At 33.3% G+C, this 19,919-nt stretch overlaps 2 protein-coding genes across 4 annotated transcripts; both read left to right on the top strand.

Moving 5' to 3' along the window:
* The first annotated feature begins 778 nt into the window (after positions 1 to 778).
* Positions 779 to 15,495, top strand: LOC110022234 (60S ribosomal protein L6, mitochondrial). 3 transcript variants are annotated; one of them, XM_020721065.1, is made up of 2 exons: positions 779 to 906; positions 14,906 to 15,495. In XM_020721065.1, exon 2 carries the CDS (start codon positions 14,923 to 14,925, stop codon positions 15,235 to 15,237), a length of 315 nt encoding a protein of 104 aa, XP_020576724.1. In that variant the 5' UTR covers positions 779 to 906; positions 14,906 to 14,922; the 3' UTR covers positions 15,238 to 15,495. The 3 variants fall into 3 exon arrangements, with proteins under 3 accessions (XP_020576724.1, XP_020576726.1, XP_020576725.1); XM_020721067.1 differs by having other exon boundaries at positions 14,885 to 15,495; XM_020721066.1 differs by having other exon boundaries at positions 779 to 957.
* A 2,727-nt stretch (positions 15,496 to 18,222) lies between these two features.
* On the top strand, positions 18,223 to 18,800 carry LOC110022219 (cysteine-rich and transmembrane domain-containing protein A-like). The gene is made up of 3 exons (XM_020721049.1): positions 18,223 to 18,326; positions 18,452 to 18,611; positions 18,735 to 18,800. The coding sequence occupies exons 1-3, from the start codon at positions 18,296 to 18,298 to the stop codon at positions 18,778 to 18,780; spliced, it is 237 nt and encodes a 78-aa protein (XP_020576708.1). The 5' UTR covers positions 18,223 to 18,295; the 3' UTR covers positions 18,781 to 18,800.
* The last annotated feature ends 1,119 nt before the right edge of the window (positions 18,801 to 19,919 follow it).

Raw genomic sequence — 19,919 nt, 5'->3', positions numbered from 1 at the left:
ATGAAATCATATTTAATATGAATAATTATATTGAAATATGTAATTATATTTATAATTTACAAAAAATATAAAAAATAAATTGAAATAGATGTAATATTATTTAATTTTAATAATTCGCTTTTTTTATTTTGAATTATGATGCTATTTTTCGAATAAATTTATTTTTATAATATTTTTATAGCAAACGTTACCTTTTTTTATATTTTTACCACAAATGTTCCATAGCACATCAGTAGGGTTGTAAACGAGCCGACCATGAGCGAGCCATGCTCAGCTCGTGTTCGGCTCATTTATATTTCGAGCTCAAAATGTGTTTTCTTAAGGGACCCAAACACGAGCTGTTCACGAACAAAGAGTTCTTTTAACAGCCCTAATCACGTAGCCATAAGACAAGGGTTTTAGCACGATTTAAAAATTATTATTTATATTAAAACATCATTTGAATCTAATTTAAGAATTTTTATTCTATTTTCTTAATCAATATTTTAATTGATTATAAAGCTTTGTAGGCTTGTAGTCAATTAGATTTTTTGAATATAAATATATAACCTTGATGAGTAGTATTTCGAGCCAAAATGAGCCATACACTAACGAACACATATTTGTTCTTGTTTGACTCGTTAAGTTATCGAACAAAATTAATGAGCCGAATAAGGGCTTCTTAACGAGTCGAACACAAGCTGTTCGCGAACAATGAGCTATTTTGCCAGCCCTACACATCATAAATAGAACTATACTAATTTTGTAAAATTAAAAATTTATGTGTTAGATATAAATAAATAAGACTTGGTGGAAGTCGCGCCCGTCGCCGCGACCTTAAGGCTGCATCGACGGGACCAGAGACGAGCGGCGTGCGGCGAGCGGATTGTGAAGGAGAAGGAAGATTTTAACGAGGAAGAGTTGAAGGTAGTCTCATCTTCTTCCATTCCACTTCGCCTCCTAAAGTTTCTAAATCCGGTAATTCCGCCTTCCAATCGGATTCGCTAAATTCAGGATTTAAGGCAAAAATGGAGGAGAACGGGATTTAATATCTTGTAGGATTTATTAAAGTTGTCTTTTTTGCTGTTCGGCAGTATTTAGGCTACATCCTGCTTAAATCCTGCTCAAATTTCTGCTAACAAACATCCCCGACATGTTATGTATCTATCTAGAAATTTAATAATCGGAGGGGTATCCTTTATAAGAATATCTGGTTTCCAAGTCATCAGGGAGAAAAATGGTGGTTGGATCTTAAAGTAATCTCTAGAGGCATTGCATTGGAAATTCATGCAGCTTTTACAGAGAAGATTAAAGCATGTCAGCTGCAAAAAACATTATTATAAATTATTTTCAAGAAATGCTTATAAACCATTGCTGACAGAAGAGCCAAAGTTATAAAGCTCATGTCATTTTGCGCTGTGCTAACAAGTCATTGCTTACAGAAGTCACTAACTTTTGAGAGAGCATGATTTTTATTGAACGCTTAAGAGAGCCTCCAACTATCTGTCTTGTTGTGCTTACTGTGACAATCTTTTCTTTTGTTTGTTGATGCTAGATTTTCCAGAAATTAGTGTTTCTATTACATATATAATATGCTATCTGAAAAATCATGCAACAAATATGCAAAATTCTGAAGAATAAAGCTGTTAATCTAGAGACAACTATTACTATTATCAATGGAAAAAGAAAATGATATAAATCAATTCAGAAGTTAACTTTGTCTTTTCATTTGAAATTAATGACTTCAATTAAGTTCAAGTAAGCTCCAAATGATTGAAATTCTTGCAATCAATATAATTTCATATTGTAATAAAATTGACTAAACATATTCTTACGCCAATAATGAAAGGAAACATAGAAGAAAGAGAAACAAGAGAAGAAAACAGTCAGCTGAAAGGCGAGGCTTAAGCATATGTAGGGAGATATTCTCTTCTAAAAATTTTGTAGTTTCATGCCTTATCAAGGATCAAAATATCAGAATAAACAGAGCATAATGGTTTCCACATCCATAATTAAAATTTTATTCATGCCAAAGTTGCTTTATATGATTTGAAGTATCATATTTATAGATTGAAGAACTGATAAAATTCTAAGAAATTGTTAATGCATTGCCAATAATTGCTAATAAATGGCCAATAAATTGCTAAGAGAATGCCAATTATGTGCTCCATATAAATTGTCAATAGAATTAATTACATAAACAAAAGTAATTATAATAAAATAGTAAAAGTTAAAAAGGCTTTAAAAAACTCAAATATTCATGAAAAATAAAATTAAAAAAATGTCAACTTCATTTGACTTGGCTTGTAAAAATTAAGCTCAATGAATTGTTTGGTTGATGTTCTTCCAGTAGGTCTAGACATGACTGTTGGATTACATGTAGAAATATTAGCGAGTAATCACCTTTAGGTTAATCTTTCCACTTTACAAGGTATCTTTAGTATCCACCATTATTTATTGAAACAATGTCTTTACCAACATCTTCAGGAGCAGGACTACTCTAGATTTCTATTATATATATAGATAGTTGATTGGGATGTGAAACTAGAAGAATGAGGTCGGAAAAGAGAATTATTAGAACCTTTGATTGATGTTTCATTATATAAAATCAAATTATTTATATTAAAATTTGGACAAATACTAGAATTTATTAAGTTTTTTAAATTTTAAGCATATATCCTAATTCATTTTTTAAATTTAGGCGATTCTATTTTTCTAATAATCAAATTCTCAAGGTTTTTTGGAGGATAGCTTTTAAGGTTTCGCTGAAACTTTTATCTTATCTCTTTTTTTAAATTTCTCATATCTTTAGTTCAAATCTACAATAGAATCATAATTTTGACTATCTAATAACAAATTTTCAATGAATCTCGTCATGCAAATAATGTGTATTGCGATAGGATATGATGCATGTAGGCTTAGTGTTAATAGTTTTATATGTTTAGTAATGGTTAAATTGTAGGGCTTGTATGTTATTTAGTGACAGCCTCCTTAAAGAAAGGTAATCCAAATTGTTTAAAATTTATCAAGTTGAATTTATGTACCCTCAGATTCAACCACATAGATGGAGTTTTAACTTTCAAAATTTTTTTAGTTCATTTATCATTAATAAATCCATTCACATGTGGATGTAATTTGACTTTTTTAGTAAGGTTCTTTTATAAACTTAAGAATCAAGAAATCAAATACCAAAACTAAACTCAACTTTGTTTTGATAAGTAGTTGTGGTTGATTAGTAGTTTTGGATGATTTCAATGGACGATTCATTAGGAGTTTTATCATATTGTTCAATTATTTATCAACTTCAACAATCTTATTTTTCACTTTTAACATCATGAAGATATCTAATTTTAATTCAAATTTAATTTCATATATTATCTCAATTTTAATTTTTGGCTTGCTCAGTTTTAGTTCATGTTTATGATATATGCTGTTAAGTTTAAGGCATAATTTCGTGTAGTTTTTAGGTTCTAATACAAACATTGGTTTAGTTTTGTTGAAATGCCATATTTAAATTCATATTTTATTGATATATATTATATCTACTACATTATTTAAATGAAATTTAAAAACAGTAATTTCTTCAATAGGATTTAATTTGACCCTACATGATACTAATCTTGGTTTATGTTTTATAGGCTTTAGGTGAGATACAAAAGATTTTTCTCAGGAATACGAAATTGAGGGGCAGTAATATTTCTTACGTAATATATAATTCTATAAAACAACTAAAGTATTCTTTTTGGAGAGGTGTAGTTTAATTCATGCTTAATTTCTTACGTATGACCTTAAATGATACACATATTGCTAATATAATCATCACTTGACAAATAATATATAATTATGAGATCTTCAAACATAATAAAATATTTAAACACTTTCCACTTTTTTAAAATTGTTATAATATCTTAATTAGATAGTCGATCGCTATGATCAAGGAATATCAATTATTATTCTTAAATTATATTTCATAAATTCCCATTTAAGGTTTGTAATACTTTTTCAAAATATTTATATAGATTCAATTTAATTTATTTGTACATTTTTATGGAATAACATTAGATTGACGACGTCACATAGATTCAAGTGCAAGTGTTAGACAATAAAACTCTTGTTAATATTTAAGTTTTATGTGGCATAAAGAAAAATTTTAAGATTGAAGTGGCAAACCCTTGAAGGATAAATTCAGTTATGAATACATTAGCATGATGATTTGAGCGACATTTATTAAAGATAAAATAATTGAAAATATATTTTGGTGGCTTGAACATGTATCACGAAGTTTAGAAAATACACTCACTGTATGAGTTGATAAAATTAATGCTGAGAATTAGGTGGGAGAAGTGCTGAAAATATTTTAAAAGAGTAAATCTAACAACATAGATAATACTCAACGGGAATGATTGAAAATTGCAGTTTCTTTAAGCTGATGCTAAATAGTTGTGGTAAGGCTAATGAAGGTGATATGATTCATATGAGCATTAAAACCAAGTGTGATATTCATGGGAAATAAAAAAAAATAACAAGTAAAAAATAAATAAATAAATCACATAAATATTATGATGATATGTCTAAATATTTTATAATCATTATCAATATTGATGCAACATAGGAGCTCAAATCAAGTTGCATTGTCCAAGCCGTAAGTGAATTAAATCAATTATTATAATTATTTATTTCATTAATTAGATTTAGTTTTTTAAGTTGAAATGAATTGTCCTTTTAAATAATATTAAGTTTGATTTCGACCCATTTGTTTGTATTTTAGTCAATCTAGATAATATGATTTTTTTTAAAATTTAAATGTATTACTATTTTTTATAAATAAGATGTTAAGAGTGTAATTTCTCATTCCGTGAATTGAAATAAAATATTACTTCTTAAATATCTCTTTCTCTTTTGGTGTCCCCGTATTGAATTTTTTTTCCTTCTTTTTTATTTGCATTTGATACTAATTGAGTAACATGCTATCTTCGATCTTTCGTTAAGTTGCTTAATCGCTCGGCTTTCATGCCAACTTGCTCATTACTTGTACACTGTTCAAGTTTAGTGTGTTTGCTCTAAGCCACATTCTTTGTGCGTGTTCCTAATGCACTTAAATCTGTGTGCTGATGATGTTAAAGAGTAAGATTCAAAGAAGGTTCAAAGTTGGGCTAAATGCTCCTTTAGTCAAAGTCATTTTAGCCACACAAAAAAAACCTCATTTTCAATCAAAAAATTTAAATGTATGCGTTACGGCCAAACACTTGATATTTCAATGCAAATATTTTTTTTAACTATACAATGTAGGATTAAACATAATACCTTCATGTGCCTTTTTATACTCCACATCATATATGGTATCTTCACATCAACTATGAGTTTCCTTTTAACCCCTTTTTTAACATCATGTAGTATCAAGTGCTCACTTATCTATGTGGAAGCATCATGAGAGTCACCCGTTTTTGAATCTTCTTAGTAATTAGATACCATATGAACCTCGTCATAACTGAACCTTTGACTTTGATACTGCGTCTTAGGGACTGAGAATAAAAAAGGGTACAAAATTTGGGCTTGATGCACGATTAGTTAAACTTATTTTCACTCCCAAGTTTAAGTCTATTAGTAAGGGTCAACCACTTGGTTTCTCAATATCATCCTATTTTTCAACTATCTGTCATGATACTTAACTCAATATTCTTTTCCACTTGCACACGTCTTGCATTGCATCACTCAACTCTTGTTTTTTGCTTTCGTTCACTTTTCCCTTGCTTGCTGCACTGCCATTCACTTTGTCCACTATTCATTCAGCATTTTGCTCAACTTTTTTCTTTGGCTTCTTCACTCCAGCTTTTAGGCTTATGCAGTGCTTGCACGATCTTGCAACTCTTGGTGCTTGCATGTTCGGACAACCCCTCCATAGGAAAAACGAGTACTTTTTCTGTGACAAACTAAAACGGGGACCACACCCCTTTCATAATAGTTATAAACTATAAAGATACCGAGCGAACCTTAAGCAAATACTAAAGCAATAACTATAAAACTAAAGTTAAACTAGATAAATCATTAGGGAGAAGCGCCCGGTTCGGTTCTAGGAAAGCTACATCAGTTCTCTTCCGCCTTCGAAGAACTCAACTTGAGTTTAGAAATCCGAGCTACTCCCTCGTTCGGTGGATGATACACATATAGACCAGACACATTAAATGTAGAAGAAATTCTTAGATTTGTAAGAATTTAAGAACATAAGCAATATCATTAATGCATTTGCTAATACGAAATGGTCCGATCTTATGGGGATTTAACTTAGAATATACTCCTTATGGGAGGCTATCTTTGCGAAGTTGCACTATCACTAATTCACTTTCTTGAAATGTTTTCAACCTTCGAGTTTTGTCAGGTTGGTCTTTGTAATTTTGTGATGAAATTGCGAGCTTGTCTTTGACTTCCCGCAGCATAGATTTAAAATTGTTCACTCGTGTTTTGGCACTACTGTTGTTCGGTTTTGGAATGACAACAACATCCACTAAGTGATTCGGTTCTTTGGTATAAACAATGCTGAAACGAGTGCAACCCATGGAACAATTAACCAAAGAATTAAAAGTGATTTCTACTTGCCCCAAATATTCTTCTCATTGTTTCAGTTGACTACCTGCAAGGCAATGTATCATATTTCCTAAAGATAGATAGATTGACGACTTCAGTTTGCCCATTTGTTTGGGGATGACAAGCTCAGCTCAACCGGAGATCAGTCTTGAGTTGTTTCAACAATTCCCTCCAGAAACAACTTATGAATTTGACTTCACAGGTCGATGTAATGCTCCTCGAAATGTCATGTAGGCGAACGAGTTCTTTAAGAGTTTAGCAACTTTGAAATCATCATAATTTTTCTTGCATGCCATGAAATGAGTCATTTTGGAAAAAAACGATCAACAACCACCATGACAAAATCAGATTCACGCTTGTTGCAGTAGACCCAAAATAAAATCGATGCTAAGATCCTTCCAAATGGAATTTGCAATAGCTATTGGTAGGAAAAGTCCAGTATTCTGACTCGTACCTTTATAACGTTGGCACACCGAGCACTTTTCTATGAGCCAACACATGTTTCTCAATTTGGGCTAAAAAAATTTAGATTGCACAAGTTCGAGAGTTCGATTCCTGGCCGCATGAGGTGCCAACCCTCCTTAATGGAATAATCTTTTTGAGGAGAGCTCTTTTTACAATTCATCAATGCAATAGAAAAATCTTCATCATCATGGTATAAATCTCGTGAACCTTCCATACCTATGATTCTAGTTTTGACAATGACCAACAAGCTTGCTCGGCGACTCAAGGCGTCAGCTACATGGTTGGCGTGACCGGAACGATGTTTCACCGCAAAACTAAATTTCTGCAGGAACAAAACTCATCGTACATGCATCCAATTGAGATTTTCCTGTGATTGTAAGAATTGATGGTCACTAATTATGATGAAGTCTTGATGTAATAAGTATTGTTCTCAAGTTTTTAATGCACGAATGACTGCATATAGTTCCTGTTCATATGTAGACCACTTTTGACGAGTCATGCTAAGTTTTTTAGCTAAAGAACTCCATTGGTTTTCTCTCTTGTGACAGAATTGAGCCAATTCCTACCGCCTAGGCTTTGGTTTCAACTTGGAAGCGCTTGTAAAAGTCTGGTATACATTAAGAAAGCTCTCTTGTTGTTCTTGTCCCCAACAAAAATTTTTCTGTTCAACGTAATAAACGTTACAACAATAATACTAAAATTTCGTATAAAATGTCTGCAAAAGTTGATAAGTTCATGGAAACTATGCACTTTCGAAATTGACTTGGGTGTTGGCCACAATTGAATAGCCTCTACCTTCTTAGAATCCACCTTTATGCCTGCTCGCCCTATGATGAAGCCTAGAAAATGAACTTCCGTTAAGGCAAATTCACACTTCTCTAAATTCAGAAATAGTTTATGATCGTGGAAAGTGATGAACAATGGCTTCAAATGTTTCAAATGTTCTTCTACCGTACCAAAGAATATCATTAAAATAGACGACACAATACTGACCAATAAAAGTTTTCAAAACTTCATGCATTAGCCTCATGAAAGTACTTGGAGCGATGCACAAACCAAAAGGCATCACTTGCCATTCATATTAATCTTCTCTGGTTTTGAATTCCTTTTTCCATTCGTCACCTGAACGAATGAGGATTTGATGGTTCTCACTCCTCAAGTCCAATTTGGAGAAAATGGCTGCCCCTGCAAGTTTATCAAGTAAATCTTTCCATGTGAGGCATTGTAAAATGAAATTATTCCGTGATTTTATTGATGATGCGGCTATCTATACACATCTTTCAAGAACCGTCTTTCTTGGGCACAATCAATGCCGGTACCACACAAGGACTCAAGTTATAGTGGATGAAATTCTTCTGTAATAAATCTTCTACTATCTCTTGAAGTTTTTGATGCTCCTTAGGACTCATGCGGTAGTGGGCAAGATTTGGTACAGTAGATCCAGGAATTAGATCAATATGATGTTGAATGGCTCTCATAGGAGGTAGTTGATTAGGCAAATCAACATGTAATGTCCTGAAACAACTCGGGGAGGGCTTGGACTGAAGGGTGCACCTATTTTAGAGCTTCATTTTGTTCAGCCAATAAAACTGCATGTGCCACCACTTGCCTGTCACAAGCTGTCAGCCATTGTCAACCCGAGGCAACCAAATAAGCAGATGTTTCAGCCTATTCAGTGGTGTTATGGGCTGGAGACAGTGCCAAAGGCAGCAACCTAATCTTCTTGTTATTCCACTCGAAAGTGTAAGCATTCAACCGACCATCAAACAAGATGCCCGTGATGAATTGCTAAGGTCTCCCCAAAATCAGATGACACATCCGTCTCAATGACGTCACAATCAACTTCACAAATAAAATTCTTCCCAATAGAAAATGTCATTTTGCATAGTTCGTTCACCATAACCTTAACTTTTTTTTTAATCCAAATAATTTTATATGGCTTGGGATGTTTTGTGGTTTTTAATTGGAGTGTATTTACGATAGATTAGATATCACATTCTCAGTACAACCACAATCAACAATCAATTCACATACTTTACCTTCAATAGTGCATCTGGTCCGGAAGATAGCATTCTGTTGGGATTTAATTGGTTATGTCAGGGCGAGTAGCACCTTCTGCAGAATGCAATTTGTGATTTCTCTTTCATCAGATGGAATTTCTTCCACTTGAGCTCCATGGAATGGGTTTTGGTCGGGATATTCATCATCACTTTCGTGGTCCCCTTCTACTACCTGAATTTGCCTTCAATTTGGACATGCTTTGGATCGATGGCCTGGCTGAAAACATCGAAAACACTTCATGGGTTTGATTCTTTGATAGACTATCTCTATATGTCGTTGTTTTTCCTTAGCATATCCTCTACTTGAGGTGGCGGCCGAGTTGGGCGTAAGATCAAAGGAAGATCGGTTGTTTTGAGGAGGCCCCTTACCACCATCTAAGAAGGATTCCCCAACTGGTTTTGGATGGCTGAAGGAATGTAGAGTCCCGTTTAACTGAAGTTCGGCCATGTATACATAATTTATTGCTTGTAACAGCGGCCACGCCGCATTCATTTTCAATTTGTCCTGTATAGCCTCCTTCAATCCTCCAATATAGCGAGCCACAATTTGTTATAGCGAGCCACAATTTGTTGGTTAGATTCCTGCAAATCATTACCGGCACTAAGGCGGTGGAACTCCTTAGTGTAAGCACTAATAAATTGGTTCCCTCGGGCGCATTTCTGAAATTGCACATACAAAATCTATTCATAATTGGAAGGTAAAAAGTGACTATGCAAAAATTGCTTCATCCGAACTCAGCTTTTAATAGGCCTTCTTCCTTCTCTCCGACGAGATTGCCCCCGCTCTACCTTTCAATCTACAAGCAACGGATCTCACCTATTTTTTTGAATCCACATCAATGTATTCAAAGAAAGCTTCCACGACCTATTCCCAATCCAAGTAATTTGCAATATGAAGGTGGCCGTCGAAGTAAGGAATATCCGACTTCACCTTACAATCATTGTAAAATCGACCCCTACTCGGTCGGATGCTGTTTGGAACTTCTTCAAGCAGCTCGTTGTCATCCGATCCCGCTGTTGGTGTCCCCTTCCTCCATTGACATGACCTTGATCCAGACTCAAAGGTTGGCTGTGTGTTGGTGTGGCCCTTTGGCCGTGATTCGCAATGCCTTTCTCATCAATCATTGGTGTGGGTGCCATGACCGCTGGTATGGTTTCCAGCATTGTTGATCCTCCATTGTAAAGAAGTTCCAGCTCTTACCAAATCTCAGCAACAAAGAGTTACATTCAGCGGCAAGTCGATCCACCCTTCACTCGAGGCGTGACTCTAACTCCCTCAAATCATCCCAGCTTCGATCACTATCGACCACCGAGGTTCTACCGCCGTCTGCCATACTGGGCTCTAATTCCAACCTGGTGGAGAACCTGATGGAGCAAAAATAGAACAAGCAAGAACAACAAGAATAAGAGAGAAAACTGGAAGGATTCTGTAAATCAGAAAAGCAATATTGGCATAATGTCCTACCACATACCTGTCCACTCTTCTATAGCAAAAACGGGGGGACATTTTCTGTAACAAACTAGAAAGGGGGACCACATCCCTTTCATAGAAGTACTTAATAAATTATAAGGATACTAATTGAACCTTAAGCAAATACTAAAGCAGTAACTATAAAATTAATAGTAAACTATATAAAGCAGTACGGGGAAGCCTCCGGTTCAGTTCCAGGAAAGCTGCATCATGAACCCTATGAGTTGGCCATCTCTAGCTTCAATTGATTCTCCTTCCGATTATAGTAATGGTGAATACCTGTGTCTTGCTTCATAGTATTACCCACACTTGTTTAACTCCACCAACACTCTGGAACTATCTATTATCATGTAAAAAGATTTTTGGTAAAATTTGTGCAAGCTTTGAAATCAATTTATTTAGAACCCACAATTTCTTAATTGGAAGTTATTGTTTTATTTCTGTTTTTTCATGCGATTCCCAATAATATTCGAAGAAAATCATTACCTTCAAGTTTTTTTGCATCGGTGGCTTATATTCATTAAACAAATCATGAAACATATCACCAATGCATCATTTTACTTGTAAATAATTAAAAAGGGAATTAGCTGTCTTGGAGTATATAATTTAAGGCATTTTAAAAGACACAACATGTTATGTCTATGGATTAAAAGGATTATTACACTTTCAAATCATATATAAACTAATGTTTCTAGGATTACCAGTCTAAGATGATTTATGATATCACAATAAAAGTTCATACATCAGTGACTATAGGCAATCTCAAGGCTTTATCGAATCTTAGACTTCAGTGTTGCTAGTCAGTTAGGCATCTCTACCTTTCATTAAAAATCTTATTATTTCTATTTCGTTGGATAGTTATACTGATATGATCAAATGCGATGTATTACCTATGAATGTTGCTAGTTCTTTGTTAGGCTGCTTTTATATAGATTATATTCATTATGGTAGATCCATTATTTACACATTCAAATTTAAGGGTATTGATTAAAATTATCTACGCATATTGAAAAATCATCTGCTACCCCTAGCTTTAAATTTAAATGTGTGGGCTAATTAAAAATAATTTACCAATTAAGCCAACCGTTCCATTATTATTAGCCCTTTGGGAATCTATGATAGCAAGCAATTTGTAAATATATTGTTTTTTTTTTAATATTGAGTATATACATTGTTCCATTAGTTTTGTCCTATGAAAACAATTTATATATACATTGTTCCATTACTTTTGTGTGATAGAAAAGTACCGCTAAGACTGAAAGGAAAATTTTATAAGATGGTGGTGAGACCTGCAATGCTCTATGGCGCTGAATGTTGGCCTTTAAAAGAGAAGCATAATAATAAGTTAAGTGTTGCCGAGATGAGAATGATTAGGTGGATGAGTGGCTTTACACTTAGAGACAAAATGCGGAATGAATATATTCGTGATAGGGTTGTTGTAGCTCCTGTGACAGACAAAATTAGAGAAAGTCGTCTTAGATGGTTTGGTCATATTAAACGTCGACCATTAGATGATTCGATTAGGAGAGTAGATGTTTTAAATTCGACTTGTGTTAAGAAAGGCAGAGGTAGACCTAGGAAGACTTGGGCTTATTGTATCAAAAATGATCTTAATTTACTAGAACTAAATGAAAATATGACACTAAATAGGACGCAATGGAGAAAAAGGATTCATGTAACCGACCCCACGTAGTGGGATTAAGGCTTTGTTGTTGTTGTTGTTGTTGTTGTTGCTTGCATTATAATTAGTATGATGAGTAAAAACTCCTAAATTGTGTAATGCAGAATGACCTTATTCGAGAAATCCTTCTTACCCTATTGACTACAGAATCATTGATAAGATGGATGGTATGTTAGATTAAGTTATTAGATCCAAATATGTTTCGAATATTAATCTTCAAATTACATCAACAAATTAAGCTTGGACTTAGAGATGATTCCCTTGAAATATTTGCAATTCCAATGGAAAGAAAAATTTAAGCATGGTAAATATGTTGCATAGTCTCAGGAGTTTACTTCTGTTGATATATATTAGATGGGTGCTTAAAACTAAGCAGTTGATGCTTTCAATCATATGCACTCTCTGTTGATTCTTGTGTTCAGAACTTGAATTTGGAGGATTAATGAGTTATCTTAATTTTCTTTTTAAATTTCAATCTACTAAAGATACTGCACTAAACACTATATTTGAATTTTTAGTCAGTAACGGATATTTATAAGAATTCTTCGTTATCTATTCCTTGCATTTCACTTCATGACTTTTTCATATGAGAATTACATGGTGTTGGAACGACCACTTCAGTCGCATCATATTTCTTTTGGCCTTTGCTAAAATATCATCACAATGATACTCGTCATGTGATTTCTCAATGTCACTGTTGTTATTTAAATATGGTTTTAAAACAAACATTTAATATTTAGACTCCATTATCATTCCTTTTGCTTTGGAGCCGTTTGGGATCACTCTTATTTTTTATTTTGTGTTTTTTGTTTATATTTTGATTTGAAGCAAAATAAATTTTGTATGTTTGATTAAGATATGGTTGTTTTGGAAAACACTCAAAACACTTCAAAGTTATTTCAAGTGTTTTCAAAAACCTTTTTATTTATTTTTAGAAATAAAAAAGAAAAATATGTTAAAAATACATTAAACAAACAAAAAAAAGACAAAAATAAAATTGATCCCAAATAAGCCCTTAGTGAATTGATTTAAGCATGGATTTTATTTTCGGTTTACTTAAAATTTCCCTTGTACGCAATTTTGTTTTAGTTATGACATATAAATTCTTTACAATAATTCACTTCTTATCTTATTCTCTCATTTTTGGAATTGTTGATGCATCACACATTGCTTAGTTATTTTTCAAAAGATTATTTGATTACATGGATTACTTAGTTATGTATTTTTTCATTGAAACGTACATTTTGTTGACAAATCTTAAAGAACTTTATACAATATGCTTGGTATTAATGTAAAATTTTCTTATATTTCTTGTTTATAGACTAACAGTGGTACCGGAAGAGAAAGTCCAAATCACAAAAGAAACAGAAATTTTATTACTGAATTTGAAATCGGTTATAACTACTCTCCAAAATATTAAATAAATACAAACAAACATAAAGACACAAGCCAACACCTTGAAAGTGTATCTATCCCAAGGGTGGTGAAGGTTGGCCAAGTGGATTTGGAGGCTTGGGACAACAAGTGTTAATGTGAGAGAGGGGTCGGTCGGGGTTGTAAGGTGAACTGGAGGATGGAGGCAGTAGTTTAAGGTGGCGGGAAGGTTTGTTGAGGGGCTGGAAGGTCGGTTGGAAAGTGGGGTAGCAAGCAGGGAAGGTGGGGCAGCAGCGGGGAAGGCTCGTCAGCACTTTCGAAGGGTGGACACTGAGGGGGGAGCGTTGGCAGCTATGGGAAAGGCCTGGACAGCAAGGTAGACTGCTAGGAGGAATTTTGGGTAGGTGGGCTGCAAGATTGAGTTGTTCAGGAAGGGCGGTTGAGTGTTGGGATGGAGTATGGGGAGCTACGGCCTTGCTGAAGGAAAGTTGGCAGCAGGTTGGAGGGAGGACAGCAGCCGGAGGTTGTTGGGGAAGAGGTGTGGTGGCTTGTTGTAGAGCTGGGAAGTGGGTGGACTAAAGCAGAAGGGGTGGAAGGATGGATAAATATCTCGTCGGGGTTAAGCTACATCTGGAGTACCACCCGGATCCATGGAGAGCACTCCCCGATGTCAGATAGAACTTTTTAAGGGGAAAATACCAAGGCTAAAAACCTGATTTCATATATAAAAGAAAAGACCCCTAACTATAGACACATCAACTCCTATTTATAAAAGACTTGACCCAATTTAGGAAACATTTAAACTAAGAAAAAAGAATAAAAATTGAATCAAGATCTCAGATTTTAGGAAAGGTTTAAATGAAAGAAGGGGAATAAAATCAGGATTTACGTTTTTAGGAAAGGATTTAAATTAGGAAAAGACCTAGAAAGGAAAATAGCAAGAGGAAGAAATGAAAGAAGGAAGGGAGAAGAAAGGAATAGAAAGAGGAGGAAGGAGAGGGCGGTGGGACCCCCTCCAAGAGGACCGGCGTGCCAGCTAGGCTAGAGCTGTGCCCAGCCAGTACCCCATGAGCCCCACGTCAGATAGTTAAACTGAATTAGTCATGATAAGTTTAGAAAATCTTCTGCTTTTATGTTTGGTTGGTAATTGTTCAGGCACATGAGACATAACATACTATTAAAATAATCTCATTTTGTGGCTGTTTATGAGACTGAAAAAAAAAAAAATCTCTTCTTGAGGTTGTTCATGGCGCATCTTCTTAGTTTTATCAGATGATTTAATCTGTTCGACAGGCCATTCATACTCTGAGATGTCAGTGGAGGCCAAATTCTTTCGTTTTCTTAAAATTGTTGGCGTTGGGTTCAAAGCCAGAACAGAATCAGAGGGTCGGCAACTGTTCCTGAGACTTGGTTACAGCCATGAGGTGGAGCTGGATGTCCCACCGGCCGTTCGCGCCTTCTGTTTCAAGCCGAACATAATTTGCTGCACCGGGATAGACAAGCAACGGGTGCACCAGTTTGCTGCCACTGTTCGTAGCTGTAAGCCACCTGAAGTCTACAAAGGTAAGGGCATAATGTACATTGATGAAGTTGTAAAGAAGAAGCAAGGTAAGAAATCCAAGTAATGGAGTTTTGAGACAAAGAAGATCTGGTTTAAGCAGCAAAGATTGTTCCATGATCAGCTCTTTACAACGTTGTCTCCACTTTAGTGGTAAATCAGTTGAAAATTAGGAGTCAAAATGTGTTTGAATTAGAGAGAAAACTATCTACCAACTCCTTTAGAGGCCTTGCATAAACACTTCTCTTGAAAATTATTATTTGATCTGTTTGTTTACCAGAGAAGTGCCTTTTTGAAATTAATGCTATAATTTCTCATACCTGCATAGTGATCACTCTGTTCTCTTTTAATTATATATATTATATATATATATATATTTCTCATGTCCTTTCTGGAAAAGATAAGAAATATTTACATACATACCACTCAATTTTTATGTATTTACATATCTAACATCTAAACTTCACATATATACTTTTATCCAAAGGTTCCTTCTGAATGTAATTGGGGGCTAAGAGATATTCTATAGCGAACATTCAAGGCTGCATCCACACAATTTTTATGCATTTAAATATTTTACATAATGTTTGATATTTATATTTATAACATTTTGTGCCTATTTTAATTTTAAAAAATTATTATGTGATGTTTAAAATTTAATTGTTATATACAATATGAAATTTTTAAGTGTTAGATATATAAATATATAAGAATTGTTTGGTATGTTTGTAAATTACCCTAAAATTAAATATATTTGAACAATCTTTAAGCAAAATCATTCATTTGGTGGTTTTAAAACAATTTATAGCTTCTTAGGCTTTTCTTATATTTAAGACCTAATTTTTTATATTTATATTTATCACACTTTGGTATCTTAAGCCCATGCATGGAGGTTACTTCTAAAATGTTAGAAACAATTGTGCTATTGATGCAATATTAAGCATTTAAGTGTTATACATATGAATAAAATTTAGGAGTTAGATATGTAAATACATAAGAATTGTGTGTAAATACCGCTAAATTTTTTTGGAAGTATGCATGAAAATTACTTTTGAATTGAAATTCGTCTATCAAGATATATATAAGCTTTTAAATTACAATCTGTTTACGATGATGTAGAGCTCACCATCATTCCATAGTATATTAATATATATTGTGTGTGTAAATATTCACTCCATTCATATGTATAGAATTGTGATAGATAAAATTGTATGAAGATTTAATGCTTTTGATCTTCTTGTTATTATGGATAAAATCAAGCTTTTTAATGAAGAAAATATATCCATATATATATAGATTTGGGCTCTGTATAGCAGCAAAAATGAGCTTTGATTTGTATGCTTTATAGTGATATAAATAAGTATCCTAAGTACCTTGTTGAATAAAGAAATTTTACTAGAACAACATTAAGTGCTAAAACACTCACCCACACATGTGAATAAGTTCAATTGTGTTGTATTTTAGCTATTGTAGTAATATTCTATCATCTCAAAGTTAAAATTTGTTATGCTATAGCCTTTGTAATTATAGTCTCTTATATCAAAGTTATAATCAATTATGTTTAAAATTGTTTTAATCACACTCTATTGTATCAAAGTTATGTTTTATTGTGTTCTAGTTGTTCTAATTTCACTTTTGCATATTATAATTTGAAGTGTTATTGCTTGTTCGAAGTATATTTAAATCTTTTTTGAACAAGTTTTAAATATCTACAAAATGATTTGAATATTGATCAAATCTTGCTAGAATATGATTCAATTAGAACTCTCATACTTGAATCTTTTGGATTAAACCGGTCACTAACATATATACTACGTGCTGCATGAATTGATAACATTTAAATATATTAAATAAAAGCAATCCAACTTGTTACAAACTCAAAAGTTAATCTTTCATGTTAAGTACACTATGTGTTTGACAATAGAATGTTAAACTGGCAATAAAGCATTAAGTCTATATTAGGTGATTGCATGGTTTACTAAACAAAGGATTGGTGTTTACAATTTTTTGTTATTTATGTCTAAATGTATAGCCATTGAGCCCTTTCTAATGTTGGGAGCCCTAGGTATGATTTGAAGGAAGGAATAATCCTATGTTACAAAAATTAGTCATGTTTGAACATTATTTGAGCCACATTGAACATGATTCAAAAATACTTTGAATATGATTCGAACGATATTATTCGATATTATTCAGTTGAACATTATTTGAGCCACATTGAACATGATTCAACAATATTTTGAATATGATTCGAACGATATTATTCGATATTATTCAGAAGAGATTCAAACTTTGTTCTAACATAGCTCAAAGTAACTTTTCTAATTCATTTTATAACCCTTGCATGCATAAATTTCCTTATGTAGATGACATGACGTCGGAGCGTTTTGATATAAAATTGATAATAGAGATTTTTGAGAGGAATAAATTAATAAAGAATATGCATTCATTAATTCATTGATTTTCCTTTTTCTTCAAGAATTCTTTTTATTGTATCTACATCATTCTTCTCTAATTTAAATCCATTTTCATGATTATATATGTGCATACAAGATTTGAACTATACTATGAACAATTTAATAAAAATATCATGTCATGAGTGATTCTCATGCAATGATATCCCAAACAAATTATGATGAGAGTATAATAAAACATTAAAAAAAATGCAAGTATATGTTCCTATTTTGTAAGATAATTTCTTATTTAAAAAGCTGTTTTCTTATAAAAAAATAAAATAAAAGAAATGATGCCATACAATTTAATGAAAATATCTCAATAATTTTTCAAGTCAAGTCTGATTTGTATTGTGATATTTCGTTACTTGGTATTTGAATGAGTAATGAAACTCCAACTTTGCAATTGAAATAAAGAAATAGTCTCCGAAGGCGTCCGGAAAGACACTCTGGCCTCCATTTTTGACCTTTCAGTCTTCCTGATGTCAACCAATAGACAACGCGTGGATTTAGACTTTGTAGCCTTCAACCCGACGGCAAGAGAAGAAGAGGCGTTCAACCATGTAAAACCTCCACCAGAGCGCTATAAATACTACAGCAAACAATAGCCCTGTATTCAGCTCCAATATCACATTCTCCCAATCTTCTCTTCTTTCTCTTCATTCAGCAAACATGGCTTCTTATGCGCAGCCTAATCCTCAAGGTAGCTAGTTCGTTTGATTCAATTATTGTCTTCCCTTAATATATATATATATATATATATATATACCTGTAATTATAAGATGACTGTTCTCTTTTGCTTCCTACTAAAACTTGGGAATTATGCAGCCTACCCCGCGCCACCAACATCATACCCTCCACAAGGACAGATGCCCTATTCTGCACCTCCTCCGGTAGGGTACCCTACAGCCGACACTGCTGCTTACCCTCAGCAGGCTCCAGCCAACACCAAGAATCGTGGCGAAGATGATGGCTTCTGGAAAGGATGGTAAGCCTGTATATTCAGATCTCCTTTGCCATTAATAGCACTTCCAACTCTGCTATAATGATTGAAAACTACCCACGAACCTATTCTGACTTTTAAGCCTGTCTTTTTCTTCTGTAACTGTAGTTGTGCTGCTCTGTGTTGCTGCTGCGTGCTGGAGACCTGCTTCTGAGAGTGGAGTGGATCTTGCTGTAGGGACAATACCTCCAACTCAATTAGCTCTCCTTCTACATGGGGACAATTTATCCATTCCTTATCTTCATTGTAGGGATATATATATATATATATATATATATACATACACTTTGGATGTATTTTCATTATGATTCTGTATCTGAGTGATTTATTAGTGGAGTTTTTAGATTGTCCTTCCATGAAATTCGACTGAAACTGTGTTTTGATTTTTGATGATATAGAAATTAGTTTCATGCTTTGTGAATTATTAAGATTGAGGACAAATTAATACATGATTAAAGGTTAATTAAGATTAGTGGTGAGAAGAAGAGAAATATGTGGAATGTGCTCTTTGTACGCAAAAGAAGAAAAGTATGACTTATATCGAAATGTCCAAGAATATACTTTTATTAATTAATTATGTAAATAGTATTTACTTAGCCTGATTCAATTGAATTAAAAAATGTTAAGGATAACAAAATTGGGGAAATCATGAGGGTAAATGTGTGACTAATAAATATAGAATAAAGCATTAGCAATAAATACCACACAATTTTCTTGTATTTTCCTACTAACAACACCTAAACTTTCATATTTACATACATATTACTTAAATCTTTAAAATCATATAAAAATATGACTATCAGTACTCTCTTAAAAGTGAAATATGTATGTCTTACAACCGTAAATATAAAATTTACGTGTTAGATATGTAAATACATGATAATTGGTGAATTTCACTAAATAAAATTAAATGTTTTTTTATCCTTTAATTTAATTGAGCGGAAAATGGAGTAGTTACTAAAATTAGTTGATAATAAAATCGAATAAGGGGTATTATGATTTCGTTGGCCATCAATAACTTTCCCCACTGTTTCATGGGGCTTGACATCCTTATCAGAACTTCTAGTCAATTTAGCTTGAACGATAATTTTGCTGGAAGATCATTATTCGCTCGAAAATCGATTCAAATTTTGCTCGGATTGAAATTAAATAGAAATAAATGTGGAGCTATGAGCCAAAATTTTGAATCGAATTGTTAGCTGATTTTGAGTCATACATACATGAATCGACTCAAACTGACCTGAGATTAACTCTTAGTATTTTTTGTTTATAATATATATATATATATATATA

The sequence above is a fragment of the Phalaenopsis equestris genome, unplaced genomic scaffold (genome assembly GCF_001263595.1).
Source record: "Phalaenopsis equestris unplaced genomic scaffold, ASM126359v1 Scaffold000174, whole genome shotgun sequence".
In the NCBI taxonomy this organism is placed as follows: Eukaryota; Viridiplantae; Streptophyta; class Magnoliopsida; order Asparagales; family Orchidaceae; genus Phalaenopsis; species Phalaenopsis equestris.
Note: the sequence above shows the minus strand (reverse complement) of the source record. Positions and strands in the feature narration are given on the sequence as shown.

What these genes read in the sequence shown, in the direction of transcription:
- LOC110022234 (XM_020721065.1), top strand. Translation starts at nt 14,923, where the DNA reads ATGTCAGTGGAGGCCAAATTCTTTCGTTTTCTTAAAATTGTTGGCGTT.
- LOC110022219 (XM_020721049.1), top strand. Translation starts at nt 18,296, where the DNA reads ATGGCTTCTTATGCGCAGCCTAATCCTCAAG. An exon ending in TGCGCAGCCTAATCCTCAAG is followed by an intron (nt 18,327 to 18,451) that starts GTAGCTAGTTCG and finishes GGAATTATGCAG; the next exon opens with CCTACCCCGCGCCACCAACA. An exon ending in GATGGCTTCTGGAAAGGATG is followed by an intron (nt 18,612 to 18,734) that starts GTAAGCCTGTAT and finishes CTGTAACTGTAG; the next exon opens with TTGTGCTGCTCTGTGTTGCT.